Below are 23,970 nucleotides of genomic sequence, written 5' to 3' on the forward strand. Positions count from 1 at the left end.
CACCTCACACCAGTCAGAATGGCCATCATCAAAAAGTCTACAAACAATATAGAGAGGGCGTGGAGAACAGGGAACCCTCCTACATTGTTGCTGGGAATGTCAGTTGGTGCAGCCACTATGGAGAACAGTATGGAGGCTCCTTATAAATTAACAATAGAACTACCATACGACCCAGCAATCTCACTCCTGGGCATATATCTGGAGAAAACCTTAATTTGAAATGATACATGCACCCCAATGTTCACTGCAGCACTATTTACAATAGCCAGGACATGGAAGCAACCTAAAGTCCATCAACAGAGGAATGGATAAAGAAAATGTGGTATATATATACAATGGAATATTACTCAGCCATAAAAAAGAATATTACTCAGCCATAAAAATAATGCCATTTGCAGCAACATGGATGGACCATCATATTGAATGAAGTCAGACACAGAAAGACAAATATCATATGATACCGCTTATATGTGGAATAAAAAAAAAAGGGGTACAAATGAACTTATTTACAAAACAGAAGTAGAGTCACGGATGTAGAAAACAAACTTATGGTTACCAGAGGATAAGTGGGGGAAGGGACAAATTGGGAGATTTGGACTGACATATACACACATAATACACACATATTATACATAAAATAGGTAACTAATAAGGACCTGCTGTATAGCACGGGGAACTCTACTCAATACTCTGTAATGGCCTATATGGGAAAAGAATCTAAAAATAAAAGAGTGGATATATGTATATGTATAACTGATTCACTTTGCTGTACACCTGAAACTAACACAACATTGTAAATCAACCATATTCCAATAAAAATTTTTTAAAAATTTGGTTGATAGAGTTAGTTGGAAACTCTTCTGTCGCTATGAGGGTAAATCTTAAAAGTTCTCATCACAAGAAAAAAACGTAACCATGTGAGTTGATGGATGTTAACCAGACTTACTGTGAAAGTCATTTTGCAATATATATTGTACACCTTAAACTAATACGATGTTTTATGTCAATTATATCTCAATAAAACCGTGGGGAAAAAACCAGTAAAAACTACATTCTGGTATTATATACATGGTGTTCATCAATTTTACCAAAGCTGGTAAAAATACAAGTTTTATAAAACTCAACCAAACATACTGAAATGGGAATAATCTAGAAAACAGATTTAAGTATTGATATATTTTGGCCTCTAGAAAGGTATCCTCCCATTCCAATAAACTCAGAAGCATTCTAGTTTATACATTAGTGTAACTTTTGACTTTGGTGAGTGTATACCAGTTTCCCAGAGCTTAAACATGTTAAGGGTGAGCTAACAGATGGTGAATCTGTCCCGTCTTGTACTTTGGTATGTAGAACTTAAAACTGTAATATAGTCTGTCAGAATGGCAAGACCATGACACGTAAGTCACATTACCAATATGATGAATGTTCTCCTTGATGACTTCACATTCTATTGGCCATCTTGGAGCCTGCAGTGGCCCACTGCTGGAGAAAAAAGCAAAGAGATCTCGGGGTTCTCGAAGACGTGAGTTTACTTCACCAAGGTCATCATGAAGAAGCTGTCTGCTCTTAAGAAGTGGTGAACTCAGCATAAGGGAGTCTGCCAAAGGGAAAGGGAATGAGTGAACAGTTCCTCTTCTTCCTTGGGAACTTTACTGCTCAACTGTAACAAATATGTAAGTTTAAGCACTGTATTAATATATTAGCACAGATACGCAATCCTATGACATGTTTCTCCTTCAAAGAGATTTAGTATGGGATGACAGCATCAAAACTATAAAACGTTAAGTTAAAGTTCTGCCTTAGTCTGTTAAACATTTAAATGTAAAGCTTTAGAGTAAGTTAGAAGAAACTTTTTTCTTTTTTTTAAATCAATGTTAATGGGTCAAAGACATTTCAACAGTGGGTTACAAATAAAAGTTACTTAACGTGTGTTATTATTTTTGTCTAGAGAGAGGCAAAAAAGAAAACTTTCAATTCAACCACTAGCGTTTTAGAAAAAAAGGACATAAAACTTTATTAACTACAGTGAAACAATCTACAAATTACATTTCAAGTTCATAATATAACCATTCAAAGGACAGAGAGACTTACAAAACAGGGAGGTGGATAGGGGCAGAGGAGTGAGCAGGGGCAGAAGAGAGAGAAGAGTTCTTGGGAAATAAAGAATGGAAAAAAAGGGAGGAAAACAAGGGCGTTCAAGGACAAAGGGGGAAAAAAAGGAAATGAGAGGAAGAATGAAAAAAAAGGGAAAGAGGAAGGAAAGGCTGAAGGCCCCTAGGGTGGTAACTCCCAGCTCTGGTGGGGAGAGCAGGAGGGAGAGACATTTCCTTACAGGAGTTTCCGTTTTCTGGTCTGGAAGGACATGAAATACCTCTGCTCACAGCTTCTATCTGTCTGTGCACAGTTGAAGATAGACTGGTAGGCCCTAGAAAGGGGAAGGAAGAGGTATGGTTGGTCCGATGGATCTTTCTTTTTCCTGCCCGTGTCCCCTATACCTTTCCATCCCCCGCCCCCACTTTGGGCCCCTGCATTTCTGTGTCTAAAATATTTCCCCCACTGTTTAATGCAGGGGGAAAAGGCAACAAACATTTGAAAAGATGGTAAAGCTGCTCAATCTCACTCATAAAGAAATGTAAATCAAAATGACAAGGAGCTAACAGTTTTTTACCTAACAGACAGGAAAAACATTTATGTGTTTTCACACTCACCCTGGCAAAGGTGTAAGTAAACAAGTACTCTCATAACTTGCTGACAAAAAGGCAAATTGGTGCAAACTTTCTGGAAAGCAATTTGGCAATGTCTAGTAAGATCTAAAACACCCAAACCCTTGATTCGGCAATCCCATTGCTAGAAATTACTTTATAGATTTTCTTAACAAAAGCTCGTCAAGATACATATACGAAGATGCTCACTGCAGTAACGTTCAAATAATAAAAATGTGCAAACAACCAAAGCATCCAACAAAAGGGAAGTTAAAATAATTATGACATGTTAATGAGATGGAATACTGTAGGTGCTCTAAAAAGAATGAGGTAGATGCTTCTTGTGCTCATATGAAAAGGCTCTATTTTTAAACAAAAAAAATCAAAGATTATGTACAGGATCCCTATGAGCAATTAAGAAGAAAAGATACATAGACACTTGAGGATATATCTTCTTTTTCCTGAAAAGAATGATTACAATAGTGGCTATATTAAGGGTGGGGCAGGGAGAGCTCTTAATTTCCTTTTGTGTTTTTCTCCTACCATTTGAATTTTCTAAGCTTATACATATATTTCCTTTTCTTTCTTTTTTGGTTTCTTTCCTCCGTTCGTTTGTTCCTTCCTTTCCTTCTCTTCTCTCTCTTTTTTTTTTTTTTGGAAACAAGCACATTATAACTCATTCCTTTTTTACCTCCTTTGTACTTTTCTGGTTTAAAAAAACAACAATAACAACATAATAAATGCTTTGCTACAAATATAAAGAAAAATATCTTCCTCACTCCAATGATCAAAACGGGGGGGAAAAAGTGTCAGGTTATCAGTTATACTCTAACTAAAATTCATCTACATTGTTGTGTCACCTCTAGCAGCTGTCCTTGCATTTTACATTTTTTTATTATATTAAGACTGGCAATTGTTTCTTATCAATGTTATTTCAAGTGTCAGCAAATGGGGCAGGAGGAAGCTGAAGGGGGGTGGTCGGCTGGCTCCTGAGCCATTCCATCTTAACAGTCAGTCTCCTTTGCTCAACCCTTGCCTTTCTATTCCCTGCCAGGAGCTCTGGGACACAGAATGGAAACGCCTTCTGGGCACTGGGATGAGCAAAAATATAAGATACATATTTGAAAATGAAAATGGAATTGCTACATCAAAGGTTAAGTACCATTTTACATTTTCCACCTATTGCCAAACTGCCTTTCTAAAAAATCTTATCTATTCACATTCCTAACAGCAGTGTGGGAGAGTGTTCTCCCACCTCCTGACCGAAAAAAAAATATTTTTTGCCCAAATCTCATAATTTAAAAATGGTACCTTGACATATTGATTTGTATCTTTAATTAGAGGTGAAATTGAGCATCTCTTCATAAAGCTTGTTGACTGTTTTCTTTTCTATGAACTCCTTGCTCATGTCCTTTGTCCATTATTCTATTTGGTCATCTTTTACATATTGATTTGTAAGAGTTGTTATGTTAAGGAAATTAACCCTTTGACATATTTGTCACAAAATTTTTTTCCAATTATTTTCCTTTACTAATGGTATTTTTTCTATACAGAAATTTAAATTTTTGCTGTAAAAATTATCAGTGTTATATTTTATGGCTTTTGGGTCTTATGTCATTCATAGATTTTTAACTAGAAAAGGGACACAATCAGATTTGCACATAAAAAAGAACACTGCTGTGTGGAAAATGGATTGGAAGGGGGCATCATGGAACAAGAGAAGCCAAGAGACCAATTATGAGGCTGTTTCAATAGTGAGATGATGGTAGCTGGGGGAGGGTTGGGGTGGGGGAAGGATGTGCAGTAAAGAGAAGTGAACTGATGTTTGGTTGGATATGTACTGAGGGAGAAATTCAACTGCATTCCTACCCTTGGATTCCAGAAGAAACTTGTGGAATCCCTGTAAAAAATTATTTTTGCTTAAGCTGGCTGGAATTGGTTTCCACCACTCTTATGCAAAGAGCCTTAACAAATATATCCACCAAAACTGCATGAAAAAAAATCAATGTGTTACTCTTGACCAAAGCGTTCTAACAAATTTTCTAATAATTTGGAGGAAGATCATCCAGAATGCACAGTATTTTAATTTAAACCTACAAAATCCAAAGCAGATCTAGAGAGAATATTTTTTTGTTTTATTTTTCTTTTCATTTAAAAATTTCTTTCTTTGTTTTTTAAGAGAGAACATTTTAAAAACTTTTTATTTATTTATTTTGGCTGTGTTGGGTCTTTGCTGCTGCACATGGGCTTTCTTTAGTTGTGGCGAGCGGGGGCTACTCTTCATTGCAGTGCACGGGCTTCTCACTGCGGTGGCTTCTCTTGTTGCAGGGCATGGGCTCTAGGCGTGTGGGCTCAGTAGTTGTGGCTCGCAGGCTCTAGAGTGCGGGCTTCAGTAGTTGTGGCGCACGGGCTCAGTTGCTCCGCAGCATGTGGGATTTTCCCGGACCAGGGCTCGAACCCGTGTCCCTTGCATTGGCAGGCGGATTCTTAACCACCGCGCCACCAGGGAAGCCCCAAGAGAGAACATTTTTCAGTGATGTCAGAAACAGTGGCCAAGGCTGCTCCCTTGGCTTCTCCCACGTTAGGCCATGTTCTCCTGAACACCAGGAGCTGTTGCTCAAGGACGTGAGGGTTCTGGGGGTCATACAACACTGATTATTACTCACACAGACGCTTCTCCTTTTGCAAGGGGTCCGGTATCAAAACCTCTGTTTCCCCAAAAGAGCCACTCAACAGGTATCGAGGATTATTCTTCCCAACATGCTGGTGCGTAGCAGTTTGGTAAACTGCCCCTCTCAGCTAAGAACAGGCAGTTTACTGAAACGTGCTGGAAGGCTAGTTCATCACCTCCAACATGTAGGTCAACACCCAAACCACTACTACTAGCAAACCTCCTTCTAGTCACCACCTGCCACCACAGGCCTTTACAATGAATACAACCCATTTTCCAAAGAGCTTTCACATTCCAATTTATGTGAATTAAACATTTTCTCCATTTCATGCTGAGGAGAAGACGTGAGAAGCAGTATGGTAAAGTGGAAAATTGGGAGGCAGCTATACGACCAAGTGAAGGCAAGTACTCAGAGTGAAAGTGCAGCACTCAGAGCGGGAGCTGCTTTGTCCTGAGGGCTCTGCTGAATCTGGTGAGCTGGAAATTCAGTTTTCAACAAATTACAAAATGAAATAGTTAATAAGAAAGTCTAACAAGGTTGATATAAATAAAATCAATATAAAAACCTACATTTTAGGGGCTTCCCTGGTGGCGCAGTGGTTGAGAGTCCGCCTGCTGATGCAGGGGACGTGGGTTTGTGCCCCGGTCCGGGAGGATCCCACATGCCGCGGAGCGGCTGGGCCCATGAGCCATGGCCGCTGAGCCTGCGCGTCCGGAGCCTGCGCTCCGCAACGGGAGAGGCCACAACAGTGAGAGGCCCACGTACCACAAAAAAACAAACAAACAAAAAAAGCCCTACATTTTATTTCTAAATACCAGGAGCAAAGTTAGAAGATCAAAATTTAAAAAGATATCACTTATAATAGCATACAAATATGCAGTTCTATGAAAAAAATTATAAATCTTATTGGGAGACATTAAGGAGGACCTAAGTAAATTAGAGAATTAGACTATATTAATAGATGGGAGAACCTGGTATTGGAAAATTCTCATTTCTTGTCAAATCTGATGTATAGATTCAATGTAATCCCATATATTTTTTAAGCATCACAAGCCAATTCTAAAATTATATAAAAAGGTAAGAAGAGCCAAGACACTTTTGAAGAACGACAATATGGGAGGACATGTCTTTCCAGAGATCAAGACTGTTTTAATGCCATGTGGTGTCATTAAGAAAGGGTGGTATTGGTGCAAGGACAGACAAACAAACCCTTGTATAAATGGACACGCAACAGGGGTAACACAGCATATCAGTAGGGAAAGGAAGTTCTTTCACTAATGGTGGTGCTGGAAAAATTCATCAGTTTATCCAAGCACAACTCTCTCAGTTGATCAAACAATTTACTTCATGAACCCAGGAAAGGTGATGCTAGGTAAGAATGAGATATTACCTTTAAAGTAGCCATAGTACTGGAGGTGATGGTACATGAAGTCTTCATAGGCCTCAGGAAGAGTCTGTGAAACGACAGGCCATCTCAATCAAGAAAGTGCTTTCGTAATTGTAGAGAATTATTATAACAGCCTGTTATAAGAATAATACTGACTCTTAACAAAAATACACAAGCATTGTTGTAGAGGACACTATACCTGGGAACTTCTGTAAACAAACGATGTGAAAGACATTTGTGCAAATTATTCTATCTTTGGGATCAAGATCTCCAGCCAGAAAAAGATGCCACCAGAATATACCTTCGGATCTAGTATTGGATTTCTGTGGAGTGCCTGGAGAGGAGTGTGTACCGACCTGCTGCTTTAGCTCTGTTTCCAAAGCTGGGAACATGTTACTTCTGCATGGTATGCTGAAGACCTGTCAGTGACACCGGCATCCAGCAACAATCCCTGACCAATTTCCAAAAGGGCAGTTGATTACATAGAAGAAGCTAAAAAACCAGATTAGAACAACTGAAAAACTGTAGAAATTCACCCACGTCCCCTCCCTCCGCTTCGCAGCTCCCACGCTACTTTAGGAAACCCTGCGGTACCTCTCCGTCTTCCCTGCCAACCCAACCTCTCCTCAGATAAACAGGGACCCGCCACGAGGCCCGATGCGCACCTGAAGAATCTGGGAGAGCGCCTTGTCTTCCAGCCTCCTCCTCCGGTGGCGCCAGGACCCCTGCTGGCCCCATGCTTCTTTCCCCACCAGTGAGGGAGATGCCCCCCACCAGGTCGCCTCAGGAAAGTGAAAGAAAAGGGGATGAGGGGTCCGGCGCAGTCGTCTCGGGGTGGGTGGAAAAGAAAGGTCAAGAGCCCGGAGAGTGGGCTCTGAAAACGGAATTCAGGGTTTCAGGGCTTCCTGGGCAGGGAGAAAGTGGCGAAGGGCAGTTTCCCGGAGAGTCGCGGGACGGGGCGTAGATATCTCCTATGACTGCAGAGGGAAGGTTGCTACCGCCTCCGCGCCCCGTCCCGTCCGGGGCAGCAGGGGTGCGTACGGAGCCTGTGGCGACAGAGGAGCGTGAGCGAGGCGAGGGACACGGTCCGCAGGTAGAGAACCAGTCGCGCACCGACCACAAGACACTCCCGTCACGCTCACGCGGCACTGCTTTCCTCTAGGGCCCCAGTTGCCTAGCAACCACGAGGCGGAAGCGGGAGGGCGAGGCGGCTGGGCGCTTCCGGAGAGCGAGGCTCCGCCTCCGAGGAAGGGGTGGGGAACAGGAGAAAAGTCGAAGACTGGCGTTCAGGTACCAAGGATTCACATTCCTCCTTTCCTACAGTATTGCAGCCTGGCTTCTGGGGATTGGAAATTGCATTGATGGGGACTTCCCTGGTGGTCCAGTGTTTGAGACTCCGTGCTTACACTGCAGGGGATACGGATTCGATCGCTGGTTGGGGAACTAAGATCCCGCATGCCCCGTGGCCGGGCCCCAAACAAAAAAGCAGCTGTTCCTCAGCTTTAGGAAACTGCTGAGTATTGCTCAAACGGAGCCGCTTCCCCTCTTTCACCTTCTCTCCATCCCATAGCTAGAACTGATAAATTACCTCCTACATTGAAAACATACAAGTTAGTAAATTAAAACCACACATTTTGACTATCAAATTGTCAGATTCTAAAAAACGCTCCTTTCTGGCAGGAGAGGGACAAAGGCACTTCGTCCCTGTACCAATTCCCACAAGTCTGGAAAACTGTTTGGCACTTAAAGCAAAAGCTTTAATGGCTAGTTGACAGCCTCTATTTCCAGAAATATGCTCTACGCAAATTACAAGAAAAACAATTTTATTTTTTAAAATTTTACGGTACATTTCTAAGAATTTGATTTTTTAAAATTTATTTTTCTCTTTCCTGCATTGGGTCTTCGCTGCAGCGTGCGGTCTTTTTCTAGCTGCAGCGAGCGGGGGCCACTCCCCGTTGCAGTTGCGTGGGCTTCCCATTGCAGTGGCCTCCACCCTGGGAGCATGGGCTCCAGGCACGAGGGCTCAGTAGTTGTGGCTCGCAGGCTCTAAGAGCACAGGCTCAGCAACTGTGGTGCACGGGCTTAGCTGCTCCGCAGCATGTGGGATCCTCCCAGACCAGGGATCAAACCCGTGTCCCCTGCATTGGGCAGGTGGATTCTTAACCAATGCACCACCAGGGAAGCCCAGAAAAACAATTCATATACAAAATGGTCACTGAAATACATAACGGTAAAAAACCAACACACAAGCATACATGACACTGATTAGACAATTATATGCATATAAATATACTAGAATAAAATTCTAACTATTGTTGTCTTTGGTTAACTTTACATGACTCTAAGTATACATAACTTTTGTAATTAGTGGAAAAAATATAAAGCACCTTTATTTTTTTCACAATATTAACCACATTACATCATTTCCAGGATTTAAGTAGGCCAAACACTAGCTAATATTACAGACTACAAGCTCCAAAATTTAAGTCACACCTTCTGGTACTAGAGGCCTGTTTTTCTAACCCCGTCCTCGCACCCCGCAACGGGCTCAAGATCCTGATGCTTTTTTTTCCTGGAGCTGTTCTTCAATGTTTGCACATACCTTACACTATAGTTGATTAGAAAAAACAACTGACTTAAAGTAAGTCTTGGTTACATAATCGTGGAGTTAACAGGCAAAACAGGAGCAAAAGAATAATCAATCAGAAGTATAAAAAAAGCTTTATTAGTGCATATATACAAATTTACAAGGTCAGAAACTGGAGAAATACAAACAGCTTTAAAACACAATTTGCTTTTTCTTCAGTTTAAAGTGACTTTTACCTGATTGTGATACAATAGAAAGTACAGAACAGTAAACTGCTTTTTAAATACTGGAATTTTATGGAGAATACATTCACACATAAATGGAAGGTGAACTTTGGACCAAGGTAAGACAATGGAGACACATCAGTACATACAGTGGCTTTTGTTACATTTACTGCCACATACGTGAGGAGGAAATTCTCAAAATCAAAGACGCAAACACCTGCTGCTGCTGCCACCTATACTGTAATTTAAATATGCCACCTAGTATGTGAAATGACTGAGCTATCTTTATCAGTTCTAGAATTTGTGAGAAAGAATACTCTGAAGAGTGTGGCCATCTGTTAGAACAAGGTGAACGACTTGATGTATCTCAGCACTTCAGGGGTGGCAGACTAGAGGAAGAGGTCAGAAAGAGATTCCTATAATCCCAGTTAAGCAAGGCAAAATATAGAGCTGCTTTCTTAATTGCACTTGTTCTGAAGAAGTTAATGAGAGAGAGCGTGCCACACTAGGAACTACAAGAGCCTCTATGAGGCAGGAAAATCCTTCACTTTTCTTCAGTGAGTCCTCTACAGAGGTGTCATATGCATGAACCACATGTTCCAGACTGATGAGGTTAATGTACCTAACATGCTGAGTTTGCCAGTGTGAGAATAAAGGCAGCCAGGTCAGAGCATTCAGTCACCTCACCTTTCAGCAAAACAGCAAAATTACATTTCACAAACGTGGCAATTTTGTACGTGTATACTCTTGCCCAGGAAATTCATCATATGCTCTCCCTCATGACATTTATAGTTTATTGACAACAGTAAGACTGGTTAAGACTCGGAAATGATTAAAAAAACAAACAAAAAAAACAGTAATAAAAATTTAAAAAACTATGTGTTTGGAGCCATTTTTCTTCTCTTCAGTCTTGCTCGCCAATCTTCAGGAAGGGCTTCAAAATTAGCATTTCTCTCTGCCATGCCACTGTGAAAACAACGTACAGATTAAATTAGTTCACTGGAAAGAAAAAGAACGAAAAAGTGTTTATTTCCTAGCAAATAAAAGCTAACTGAAACCGAAAATGTGATACATTTTATCTATGTTCATGAAAATGTTTCAAGTTTCTCAGCTAAGTACCAGCGTTATTCTTCATCAAATTTCTTAATTGATAGGTCAACCAAACACATACAAAGCACTCTTCTCTATAGTTTTATTTATATGTAAGTGCATATTTGTTTTTATATCTCCCCAGCAACCACTGAAGCCATACAGAAGGAAAATAACACATTCTTGTAAAAGTATTTCTTGGTCCCTAGGAGTTATGATTCTTTATCTTAGATATATTTAACACATAGGAAGATATATTTAACTCTTAACATACCATCAGGGACCGTTGGACCTAACGTTTTTGAGACTCTCTTTTGATCAGTTCTAATTAGGATTGATCTCTCATGGCTTATTCAATCATTTATAAAACCGATTAAGACTCAGATTCTAGGGAATGCCCTGGTGGTACAGTAGTTAGGACTACATGCTTTCACTGACGAGGGCCTGGCTTCAATCCCACAAGCTTCGCAGCACGGCAAAAACAAACAAAAACTCAGGTTGTAACTTACAATTACCAGAATGGGTGCCTTAGACCCTTTTATAAATACAAAATGAGCTAAGATTAATTACAGAATCTTTGTGACTTCCGATCATCTTGAAATAGTTTGTTATTTCATCACTGTAGGAATTAATCATTAGTCAACTCCCAGCAATATTAAAAAAAGATTAAAATAGTAAGAAAGCTGAAGAATAATGGAATCATCTACAACGATGATACAAAAGTTAAATAAATTATCACTAATACCATCCCTCAGCTTTCTTATTGTGTTGCCCAAAACAGTGCATCTCCTTTCCAGGAAGTAAAAAAGAAGTCTGGAGACAACATCTTCATAGTCTCCCCTACTGCTCCCCAATACTATACAATCAGATAAATGCCAAGAGACAGAGGCACTGTAGATTCTAACTGTGATGGTAAAATTGACTGGATAAGTAAAATCTCAGACTATGAGTGATAAGAGGACCATAATCTAGATGAATCTTCTCAAATTCAAGACTGATGAGTGAACATACTGAAGGAAAACAACACATTCTTGTAAAAGTAAGGAAATGTAAGGTCAAAAAGGAAATACAGTAGTCTCATTGAAAAGAACAACCTGGGACTTCCCTGGTGGTCCACTGGTAAAGAATCCGCCTTACAATGCAGGGCATACGGGTTCGATCCCTGGTCACGGAACTAAGATCCCACATGCTGTGTGGCAACTAAGCCCGAGCACCACAACTACTGAGCTCGTACACCTCAACTAGAGCCCGTACGCCGCAAACTACAGAGCCCACGTGCTCTGGAACCCACGTACCACAACTAGAGAAGAGAAAACGAGTATGCCCCAACTAGAGAGAAGCCCTCGCGCCACAACGAAAGATCCCACATGCCTCAACAAAGATCCTGTGTGCTGCAACTAAGACCCAACACAGCCAAAAATAAATAAAATAAATAAATAATAAATAAATCTGAACAACCTCCTTCACCCAATATTTTGTAACAAGAACTGGGACCATCGATTGCATTTTCCTTAGAAACCTTTCAGGTTTTACACTGCTACATGCTAAAATTTATTTGATAAGGTTCATAAGTGGGACAAATGCTGAAAGCAGGTGTGTAGTGGCTGGAGAGAAACAGATATTTTAGGAACAAAAAAATTCACTGGAATGACTATTCCAATTAGTGTTTATGGATCTAAGAATGAAAATGTTTTGAATTATGAAGCAAAGATGGCTATCCTCTCCCAATTTTTTTTTTTTTTTTTTTTTTTGGCCATGCCGTGCAGGATCTTTCCCTGACCAGGGACTGAACCCGGGCCCCTCAGCAGTAAAAGCGCAGAGTCCTAACCACTGGACCGCCAGGGAACTCCCCCCAATATTTTCATAAGTACTGCATTTATGGAGGTTGCAAGTGCAAGAACCAGAAGTAATGATAAGCTAGAACCTATCAGAGATGAACCTGAAATCTGGCACCATTTATGAGAGGAGTATGTTCCAAGTTACGCATGACAACTGAGCAATTAGTTGCATTCAAAGAATGTCGCTCATTTCAGTATGTGTACCTTCAAAAACCATGAAAATAAATAAAAATTTGAGTTAGCTATGTTTAGATTCTTACTAAGATTTCTAATTAAGTTTTCTCCTCTTTATTTTTTATGTCTGTAAATTATTTGTAAAATTTAAAAATATACATATAGAAGAGTCTCTTGGAGCTACATGGTAAATGGGGATGACTATTTTTCCCCATATGCTCAGGGTTAAGATAGCTCTTTGCCTAAGAGGAACAATCAGTGGGAAGTATTACAGATTTGATGTTTCTGATTTTGAAAAAGGCTAGATTATAATTTTTATAGGGAAATAAACATTTCTATGAACTAAAAACTACTTAGGTAAGTCTGTAAAGGAATCAAATTAAGGGCTATGATTTTAAGAACATGATGGCTCTAAAACCACAGCTACAACCACCACTATCCGCGCCATCTATGGTTCTTTCTTTTACCTGACCAGCTGCTGCTGTTTCCACTCTTCAATTCGCTTCTGTGCAGTTGATTCTCGGTCCTCTTCACTGGAACTAGAATTCTCCTCTTCATCTAGCTCACGCTGGATACTCTGCCACTTCTTTACCAGAGATGGCATTTTGGTTTTACTCTTCTTTGCCTGTAACAAAGGAATATAATACATAAAACAAGTGCATGAGTCCTTCACATGAGATCAGGATCTTTTCCTTAGTTCGAAGGAATAAGTGAACTTCAAAATTAAAGGAACAGAAACACCAAAAATAAATACCATTCTAAGTTCTTGCCAGAAATTTCTACCAACTATAAACTTAAAGCTTGGTTAAAAATCTAAAAATTGGGGGACTTCCCTGGTGGCGCAGTGGCTGAGAGTCCGCCTGCCAATGCAGGGGACACAGGTTCGTGCCCCGGTCTGGGAAGATCCCACATGCCACGGAGTGGCTGGGCCCGTGAGCCATGGCCGCTGAGCCTGCGCTCCGCAACGGGAGAGGCCGCAACAGTGAGAGGCCCGTGTACCGAAAAAAAAAAAAAAACTAAAAAGTGTAAATGTGGTGTTTTATGAAATCAAGTCAGAAACATCTTCTTTAGCCTTATTCTATGAAATTCAAAACTCTTGCCCTTGTCTCATTTTCTCAGAATTACAGTGTACCCGGGATTTCCCTGGTGGTCCAGTGGGTAAGACCCCATGCTCCCAATGCAGGGGGCCTGGGTTTGATCCCTGGTCAGGGATCTAAATCCTGCATGCACGCTGAAACTAAGAGTCTGCATGCCGCAACTAAATATCCTGTGAGCTGCAACTAAGACACAGCACAGGCAAAATAAATAAATATTTTTTTTAAGAATCACAGTGTACCCTTTTACAATTTTAAATGGATGCAGTGTTCACATCAAGTGAAACACAGTGCTGAGAAACAAATGACCAGCTTTTCTGGAAAGAGCCAACAGAGTCAAAGGCAACTATTAAATATGAAAAAAGCAAAGAGGTATATCAAAACATTAATGATGAGATTAGTTCTAAGAGGAGATACAATAATAAATTTTTCTATCAGCTTAACTTCATTTTCTAAATTGCCTATAATAAACATAATCTCACAGTAAAAAAAGCTTGTGGTATTTATTACATATCCAACATGGCTTGCTCTATCACTACCTTCAGAGTTCTGATCAATGGCACTCTTTAGCAAAGATGCCTTCCCTGACCACCCCATCTACATGAAACAGTACCACCTCCCAAAGGTCACTTTCTGTCCTCTTACACTTTTGAACATATATCTGCTTATCTGTTTCTGCAACCCAGTCCCCCCATACCCTCTCCAAGCCCACCAGAAAAGCTCTACAAAAGCAAAAGCAGAGATTTTGTTGGTTAGCTACTGAACACAGAGCTCCTAGAGAGAATGCCTGACACAGTATGTATTCAAAATATACCTGCTGATATTTGTGATTAGGTCTTTGAATTTAGAGAAACACTGTATTAGACATTGATAAGAACCACTTTTTATCCCTGCGGTTTTGAAGACTTGGCCAGGTTACACTCTAAACGTGACAAGCAGGCACTCAAGTGATAGGTGTGACTGAGTGCTGTGCTCCTGTGAGGATCGGGTATAAGGACCCAAGCTTTTTTTCCGGCCTGCACTTAAGAGAAAACACATTTCTTGATTAAGTCCCCAAAAGAGTTGAGAAAATCAGCTTAATATTTTCAGTCTTTTAAAATTACTTGGCTCCTTGCTCGATACCCTATTTTGACTGTCACTGACAGTTTTTAACCTTCTGGGGAAATGCCCATCTATAGTGCTTAAACCTTCTGCTCCACACACCTTCCCACATTCCATTCTGTCATTTCACCTGTGGTACAACCTGACCCACTGCATATACACCCTTCCAGCAAGCTCCAACATAGCTCATCTGGGTTAGCATGGAACCAACTGAGTAAAAAGTAACATGAATTAATAACGGTCACCTGTGCATAGAGGGCTCACTGGGGTTACAAGCTCTCGCCGAACGTCTCCAAGTATGATTAAAAAACATAGATCTAGGTAGAGTTGTGCTTTCATTCTGATTTCCATAGGATTTTGAAAATTTGTAGTGCATTTCATTTCTATTTGTCATGGGAAAGTACTTTATGTTTCAGAAGTTATGTACTGCCGATCACATTCAAAACCATGGATCCCGAGTTGCACTGGCTGTTTGAACACGTTTTTAATATGGGAACACTGCAGCCAGAGGAATAAAGATTAAATGGCTAGAATGCCTTTTTTTCTAGTTTATTTTCTAGTAAACCGCACACAAAACTCTTCAGCAAAAATATCGAAAATATACACTGGTCTTAAATATTCTTGAACATCAGAGGTACTGAGTATATATCTTATATTCTTTTTTTTTAAATTGGGGTATAGTTTTTTACAATGTCGTGTTAGTTTTCATTGTACAGGGAAGTGGAGTCCCCTGTGCTATACAGCAGGTTCTTATTAGTTACCTATTTTATACATATCAGTGTATATATGTCAGTCCCAATCTCCCAATTCATCCCACTGCCCACCCCCCCACACCCTCTTATATTCTTTAAAAATGGCCGGTAACACTAAAGAGATGGATCATTGTTTTCAGATAACAGGTACATAAAAATGACATATTAATGTAGAATACTGGATTTTCAAAACTATTATTTATATGACTATAAAAGCATGATTGGCTAAAAAATTACTTGTTGAATGAATGGAGGTGGAAGTAATTATCTGTCTTGGAAGACTGGAGGCAGGGCGCCAAGGAAGGCTTCGTAAGAGAAATGATTCCTGGGCACTGATCATTCTAACAATTTAATTATAAAAGAATGAATAGTAGTGGGACTGGTAAACAAAGTAAAGACACGTAGGTGGTCAACAGTATGTTGGCTCAGGAGACCTGTATGCGGTAGAGTAAGTTGTCTGGCGAGAATCTAATTCAAGACATTATCCTGTCACTGTTGATTTTTTACAACACTTCACTGGGAGGGGAAAAGCTGATGAGAAAGTTTCTTTAGGTAATTTAGGGCATTCAAAGTGTTCATGAGGATGATGTCAGAAAGATGGCGGACTATGAAGCGCCAAGCCCTTGTTTCCCCATGGAAATATTATATAAACAAATAGAGACTGACTAAAATGGCTTTGTGGGAACTCTGGAAACCAGTCAAAGATCTTGAGCAACCAAGAGAACACCCAATCAAGAAAAACCCACACTAGAAACAGGAAATTTTGTGGCATGTTTGCTTGCCCTTATTCCACACACCCTCCCCAATGTGGCTGGGATGAAATGGCCCAATTCTCAGTTCTCCCCCTCCAGGTGGAAGGAAATAACTGGAATGTCTGATATGTTCTAGACTGTCTGTGGTTGCCTTAGGGACTGGTTTCAATACTGTCTTAACTTGGAGGTCAGCCAGGAATGGTGGCATATTTTGGGTCTCAGGTTGGAAACCGTGAAAGGCAGTAGCAGGAGCTGCGGCATGTGAAAACCACAGTGGGACAGAAGTCATGTGGGCAGATGGGGGCAAAAGATCATGGGCAGAGGAATACAACAGAACATATAAGGCTCACAGAAGAAGCAGGTGTGACTCTCTTAGGGAAATTAAAAGTAAATACACAAGGGGAAAGGAAAACAAAAAACAGCACATGTCCAGGGAACACATATGCCCAGGAAAGGCCTGAAAAAATGTTGCACTATCATGTTGGACTCATTAATGAAGGTTTTCCTCCATACACAGTCAGTGTGCAAAGACTGGGAGAGTTTGTTATTTTTTCTAATGTGCAGTTTTCAACCAAAGATCACAAAGCATACAAACACATGCTGGGACTTCCCTGGTGGTCCAGTAGGTAAGACTCCACACTCCCAATGCAGGGGGCCCAGGTTGGATCCCTGGATGGGGAACCAGATTCCACATGCATGCCGCAGCTAAGAGTCTGCAGGCCGCCACTAAAAGATCCCATGTGCCACGACTAAGACCCAGCGCAGAAGAAAGAAAGGAAAGGAAGAAAAGAAGAAAGAAAGGTTTCAGATTTACTAGACAAAAACTTTAAAACAACTGTCCTAAATGTGCCCAAAGAACTAAAGAAAAACACAAAGAATGAAAGGAAATCAGGAAAATGACGTGAACAAAATGAGACTGTCAACAAAGAGACAGATATTATTATTAAAAAGAACCAAAGAAATATTCTGGAGATGAAAAATACATCAAGCTGAATTGAAAATTCACTATTTCAACAACAGACTCCAATAGGCATAAAAAAAGATCAGCAAAATTGATGATAGGTCATTTGAAGTTATTGAGTCTGAAGAGCAAAAAGGAAAAGAATGAAGCAAAGTGAACAGAGTCCAAGTGACTTATACGACATCATCAAATGGACCAATATATGCATTATGGGAATCTCAGAAGGAGAAAAGGGCAAAGATGTTATGTAAGAAATAATGGGGCTTCCCTGGCGGCGCAGTGATTAAGAATCTGCTTGCCAATGCAGGGGACACGGGTTTGAGCCCTGGACCGGGAAGATCCCATGTGCTGCGGAGCAACTAAGCCCGTATGCCACAACTACTGAGCCTGCGCTCTTGAGCCTGCAAGCCACAATTACTGAGCCTGTGAGCCATAACTACTGAAGCCCGCGTGCCTAGAGCCCACACACCACAACAAAGAGTAACGCCCACTCGCTGCAACTAGAGAAAGCCCGCGTACAACAACGAAGACCCAATGCAGCCCAAAATATAAATAAATAAATAAATAAATGTAAAAAAACTGAGGGAGAAAAACTAAGATATTCCTAGATAAACAAAAGCTGAGAAAATTCATTACCACTAGATGTGCCCTACGAGAAATGCTAAAGCATGTCTTTCAAGCTGAAATGAAAAGATGCTAGATAGTAACTTGTCATACAAAAATATAAAGTTCTCTGGTAAAGGTAAATACAAGAACAAACATAAAAACCAGTATTATTGTGATACTGGTTCATAATTTTTATTCTTCTACAGATTTTAAAAGACAAAAGCATAAAAAATAATTACAAGTCTACATTAATGGGTACACAGTATATAAAGATATAATCCGTAACACCAATAACATAACAGAGTGGAGGTGCGTCTGTATAGGAGTTTTTGTCTGCAATTGACTGTACCAGTTTAAAATAGATACTACATGTAATTCCTACCATAACCACAAAGAAAATAAATATAGAATATACACAAAAGGAAATGAAAAAGAAACCGAAATGTGTCACTGAAAAATATCAACTAAACATAAAGGAAGGCAGTAAGAGAGGAAATGAGAGACAAAAAAGCTATTAAGACATACAGAAAACAACCAAAAGGAATACCAAATCCTTATCAGTAATTACTATAGTAAATTATTAATTTACTAATGTAAACGGATTAAACGCTACAATCAAAAAACACATACTGCAATGGAGCAGGACCCTATGGTCCCTTCCTGTCATGTCCTTGGCCTACATTTTGTCTGTGAAAAAACTTCAGCCAAAGAATAAGTTTAATTAGGGACATCCCTAGTGGTCCAGTGGTTAAGACTCCATGCTTCCACTGCAGGGGGTGCAGGTTCAATCCCTTGTTGGGGAACTAAGATTCCAAATGCCGAGCAGCGCAGCCAAAAAAAAAAAAAAAGTTTCATTGGAGAAATGAGACAATGCAGAAACAAAGGAAAACAGTCAAATGAGACCAAGTAATAAATGTTTAGTCATTAAGCATAGTTAAGGACCTTTAGTTCCTTCTCAAGGGCTATAGATAATATTCTGAGCCACATCCTGTGAGCCGTCTTATACTGAAACCCCCACCAGGTGGAAGATGTTAACTACATGATGACCAGACTGTAGCCATGACATAAGCTGCCACAATTCCAAGAAATGGTCTCAAGGAAATGGGAACAAACTGACCCTGGAACTGAAGATCAATTGTACTTAAAACAGTCACGATGATGCTGATCAGGCCACCGCATGACCAATTTCAAGATGGACTGTTAGAGCTGACAGTGCTGTTTCTGCCTGTAGCCCACTCCCTTCACCTATGAAAGTTCTTGTCCACTGACTGTAAGTGGGGGGAGTCGGCCTCTGGACAGGAGTTCCTCCCCACCCCGGGTTGCCAGCATCAAAAATAAAGCAAACTTCCCTTTCCACCAACCTTGCCTCTTTACTGGCTTCTGAGTGGTGAGCAGCTGGAACCCCCACTTTCTTTGGTTACAATACTGGCAGAATGGATTAAAAAAACAAAATGCAATTGAAACTGATCACGTCTATAAGAAATTCATTTTACATCTAAGGACATACACAAGTTTAAAGTGAAAGGACAGAAAAACACATTCCATGAAAATTGTAACCAAGAGAAAGAAGGGGTAAGTGGATTACTACAAGACAAAATAGAAATTAAGTAAAAAACTGTTAAAAGAGATAAAGAAGAACATTACATAACGATAAAAGGGTAAAATCATACCACTTAAAATAGCACGCAAAAGAATAAAATACCTGAGAATAAATTTAGCCAAGGAGATGAAAGAGTTGTACACTGAAAATTATAAAACAATGCTGAAAGAAATTAAAGACCTAAATAAATGGAAAGGAATCCTGTGCTCACAGACTGAAAGATTCAATATTGTTAAACAGGTAATAAGACCCAAGCAATCTACAGGTAAATGCAATCCCTATCAAAATTCCACTGGCCTTTTATGTAGAAATGGAAAAGCTGACCTTTAAATTCATATGAAATTACAAGGGGGCCTGAAGAGCCAATATTGAAAAAGAAGCACCAAGTCAGAGAACTCACACGTCTCAAATTCAAAACATACCACAAAGTTATAGTAATCAAAACAACGTGGTCCTGGCATATAGACCAATGGAATAATTATGGTGAACTGATTTTAGATAAGGTCTACCATTCAATGGGGGAAAGAATGGTCTCTTCAACAAATGGTCCTGGGACAACAGGGTATCACACTCAAGAGAGTGAAATTGGATCTCTACTTGACACCATACAAAAATTAACTGAAAATACTGTCACTGTTTGCAGATGACATGCTACTATACCTAGAGAATCCTAAAGATGTTACCAGAAAACTACTAGAGTTAATCAATGAATCTGGTAGAGTAGCAGGATATAAAATTAATACACAGATATCTCTTGCATTCCTATACACTAATGATGAAAAGTCTGAAAATGAAATTAAGAAAACACTCCCCTTTACCACTGCAACGAAAAGAATAAGATACCTAGGAATAAACCTACCTAAGGAGACAAAGACCTGTATGCAGAAAACTATGAGACACGGATGAAAGAACTTAAAGCTGATACAAACAGATGGAGAGCTACACCATGTTCTTGGATTGGAAGAATCAACATTGTGAAAATGACTATACTACCCAAAGCAATCTACAGATTCAATGCAATCCCTGTCAAACTACCAATGGCATTTTTCACAGAACTAGAACAAAAAATTTCACAATTTGTATGGAAACACAAAAGACTCCGAAGAGTCAAAGCAATCTTGAGAAAGAAAAACAGAGCTGGAGAAATCAGGCTCTCTGACTTCAGACTATACTACAAAGCTACAGTAATCAAGGCAGTATGGTACTGGCACAAAAACAGAAACAGTGATCAATGGAACAGGATAGAAAGCCCAGAGATAAAGCCATGCACATATGGTCACCTTATCTTTGACAAAGGAGGCAAGAATATATACAGTGGAGAAAAGACAGGCACTTCAGTAAGTGGTGCTGGGAAAACTGGACAGCTACGTGTAAAAGAATGAAATTCTAATACCATACACAAAAATAAACTCAAAATGGATTAAAGGCCTAAATGTAAGGCCAGACTGTAAAACTCTTGGAGGAAAATACAGGTAGAACACTCTATGACATAAATCACAGCAAGATCCTTTCTGACCCACCTCTTAGAGAAATGGAAACAAAAATAAACAAATGGAACCTAATGAAACTTGAAAGCTTTTGCACAGCAAAGGAAACCATAAGACAAAAAGACATCCCTCAGAATGGGAGAAATTATTTGTAAATGAAGCAACCGACAGAGGATTAATCTCCGAAATATAAAAGCAGCTCATGCAGCTCAATATCAAAAAAACAAACAACCCAATCCAAAAATGGGCAGAAGACCTAAAGAGACATTTCTCCAAAGAAGATATACAGATTGCCAACAAAGACATGAAAAGATGCTCAACATCACTAATCATTAGAGAAATGCAAAAAACTACAATGAGGTATCACCTCACACTGGTCAGAATGGCCGTCATTAAAAAATCTACAAACAATAAATGCTGGAGAGGGTGTGGAGAAAAGGGAACCCTCCTCCACTGTTACTGGGAATGTAAACTGATACAGCCACTATGGAGAACAGTCTGGAGGTTCCTTAAAAAACTACAAATAGAACTACCATATGACCCAGCAATCCCACTACTGGGCATATACACAGAGAAAACCATAATTCAAAAAGACATATGCACCCAAATGTTCACTGCAGGTGTTATGAGGTGTGACCGCTTAATGGGTATAGGGTTCTCCTCTGGAGTTATGAAAATGTTATGTAACCAGAGAGAGGTGGTGGTTACACCACAGTGTGAATATACTAAGTGCTACTGAATTTATACTTTAACTATCACCTCAATAAAACAAAAATTTTAAACTAAAATGTAAACAAGAGGTTTACTCTACCTTATCTTTCTTTCCTTTTTTTGTCTTCTCAGGTGCTGGAATTTTGGGAGCTGGTGGTGGTGGTGGTGGGGGGGGAGGAGGAGGAGGAGGAGGTGGCGGCGGCGGCGGCTCTATAATGGCAGTGGCGGGCACAGTGCCGCGGGCCTGGACTGGCTGCAATGTGGGAGCAGTCACTGCCACTGGGACGGAACACTCAGCATAGCTCATAATTGCAGAAGCTGATGCCAGTCCTAAGTAATTGGACTGTAGGCTCATTCCTCTGGCCTGATGACCCATTCCTGTTGCTGGATGGCTAACTGATAGTGCCTGGTGTCCAATCCCTGTTGCCTGGTGACCTAGAACAGAAAACATAAAACTATAAAAAGGACATCGTGAGGCTTCCCTGGTGGCGCAGTGGTTGAGAATCTGCCTGCTAATGCAGGGGACACGGGTTCGAGCCCTGGTCTGGGAGGATCCCACATGCTGTGGAGCAACTAGGCCCGTGCGCCACAGCTACTGAGCCTGCGCTCCGCAACAAGAGAGGCTGTGACAGTGAGAGGCCCACGCACCGCGATGAAGAGTGGCCCCCGCTTGCCACAACTAGAGAAAGCCCTTGCAAGGAAACGAAGACCCAACACAGCAAAAATAAATTAATTAATTAATAAACTCCTACCCCCAACATCTTAAAAAAAAAGAAAAAAAAAAGGACATTGTGACACAGACAAAAACAAGAAGGAGGAGGAAAAGGAAATTGGGAGTTAGATCACCTACAAAGTGATTCTAATATACCCCCCCGCCAAGAAACACACAAACCACCCCCCCAAAAACAAACAAAAAACCCAGTCACATTTTCTGGTGTTCTGAATATTTTAGCATTAAGGTACTTAAACATCAAGATCAATGATGTTGTGTAAATGCTCAGAAAACAATCTGGAAGGATATATGCCAATGCTAACAGTGGTTTTTAGTAACTGAAATAAATGCACATAAACTGTCTTTGCAATGAAAAGCCTTTAACATTAATTTATGATATCTAATTCTGGAAACAAAGACAATACACTGATGAAAATACATTTTAATCACAATGCTTACCTGTAGCTACAGCTGATTGGCTGTAGAGGACCGGAGAACTACCAATGGTAGCTGATCTCTGAACTGCTGCAGTACTAATTTCTGTAGCTTTTCTCTTTATTGCTTTAGTGGAAGGAGAACTAGAGATGGTACAGTCAGCTGAAGTCTGAAACAGAGATTCTAGTCAGTGGCTGTAGCCCCTGGTTAAGTACCCTCTTCTAAAATAAAACATGTAGGGACTTCCTTGGTGGTGCAGTGGTTAAGAATCAGCCTGCCAATGCAGGGGACAACGGGTTCAATCCCCGGTCCGGGAAGATCCCACATGCTGCGGAGCAAGTAAGCCTGTGCCCCACAACTACTGAGCCTGCGCTCTAAAGCCCGCAAGCCACAGCTACTGGGCCTGTAAGCCACAACTACTGAAGCCTGCTCGCTGCAACTACTGAAGCCCATGTGCTCTAGGGCCCACATGCCACAACTACTGAGCCCACGCACCTAGAGCCTGTGATCTGCAACAAGAGAAGCCACTGCAATGAGAAGCACGTGCACCACAATGAAGAGTAGCCCCCGTTTGCCACAACTAGAGAAAGCCCACACGCAGCAACAAAGACCCAACACAGCCCAAAATAAAAAATAAATAAATAAATAAATAAAACGTGTCAATCATGCCCCGGTCCTCCAAAACTTTTCAGAACGCCAGATGGCATTTCTCACCTGGCTAGTTACAACTGTGGTTTGTGCTGAAGGTTTCAATGGAGTATCCTCCTCCGTTCCTGGAGCAGGAGGCTCCTCACTTCCTTCATCCTCCATCTCGACCTCCTGGATCTCACCATCTTCTGCAGGAGGAGGAGGAGGGGGAGGGGGAGGCGGGGATTCTGGAGGTGGAGGCGGAGGCGGTGGCATTTCCAAAGGTAATGGAGGTTGAAGCACGGGCACATTTGACTGAAGAAGGGTCCAGAACGGAGTAAGTGGCATGAGTGATGAAGAAGAAACTTGGCCAGAAAAGGACTCTTTACAAAGAGAACCTATGAAAACAAATAGGAGTCAGGGAAAAAGCAAGTCTAAAACTCCATGAACACAGAAATG

At 40.6% G+C, this 23,970-nt stretch overlaps 2 protein-coding genes across 3 annotated transcripts in view; both read right to left on the reverse strand.

Moving 5' to 3' along the window:
* AGBL2 (AGBL carboxypeptidase 2) overlaps window positions 1–7,626 on the reverse strand; it is a gene marked incomplete at its 3' end in the record, with an annotated part of 42,491 nt that extends 34,865 nt beyond the window's left edge. Inside the window, exons 1-5 of the mRNA XM_082845495.1 lie at window positions 7,427–7,626; window positions 7,118–7,253; window positions 6,765–6,828; window positions 2,333–2,425; window positions 1,412–1,597 (exon numbers count right to left, since the gene is read on the reverse strand). Coding sequence (XP_082701621.1) covers window positions 1,412–1,597; window positions 2,333–2,425; window positions 6,765–6,828; window positions 7,118–7,153 — 379 coding nt within the window. The 5' untranslated portion in view covers window positions 7,154–7,253; window positions 7,427–7,626. The remainder of the gene's footprint in view (window positions 1–1,411; window positions 1,598–2,332; window positions 2,426–6,764; window positions 6,829–7,117; window positions 7,254–7,426) is intronic.
* Window positions 7,627–9,463: 1,837 nt separating this feature from the next.
* The window catches only part of FNBP4 (formin binding protein 4), a 38,162-nt gene continuing 23,655 nt past the window's right edge, over window positions 9,464–23,970 (reverse strand). The window contains exons 13-17 of one of the 2 annotated variants that reach the window (XM_082845492.1): window positions 23,599–23,909; window positions 22,909–23,053; window positions 21,838–22,172; window positions 13,141–13,298; window positions 9,464–10,538 (exon numbers count right to left, since the gene is read on the reverse strand). In XM_082845492.1, the coding sequence (XP_082701618.1) occupies window positions 10,448–10,538; window positions 13,141–13,298; window positions 21,838–22,172; window positions 22,909–23,053; window positions 23,599–23,909 (1,040 nt within the window). In that variant the 3' untranslated portion in view covers window positions 9,464–10,447. Of the gene's footprint in view, window positions 10,539–13,140; window positions 13,299–21,837; window positions 22,173–22,908; window positions 23,054–23,598; window positions 23,910–23,970 lie in introns of those variants that run through there. The other variant, XM_082845493.1, reaches the window with a different exon arrangement.

The sequence above is a fragment of the Leucopleurus acutus genome (assembly GCF_964270905.1).
Source record: "Leucopleurus acutus genome assembly, chromosome: 8".
NCBI classification, from domain to species: Eukaryota; Metazoa; Chordata; class Mammalia; order Artiodactyla; family Delphinidae; genus Leucopleurus; species Leucopleurus acutus.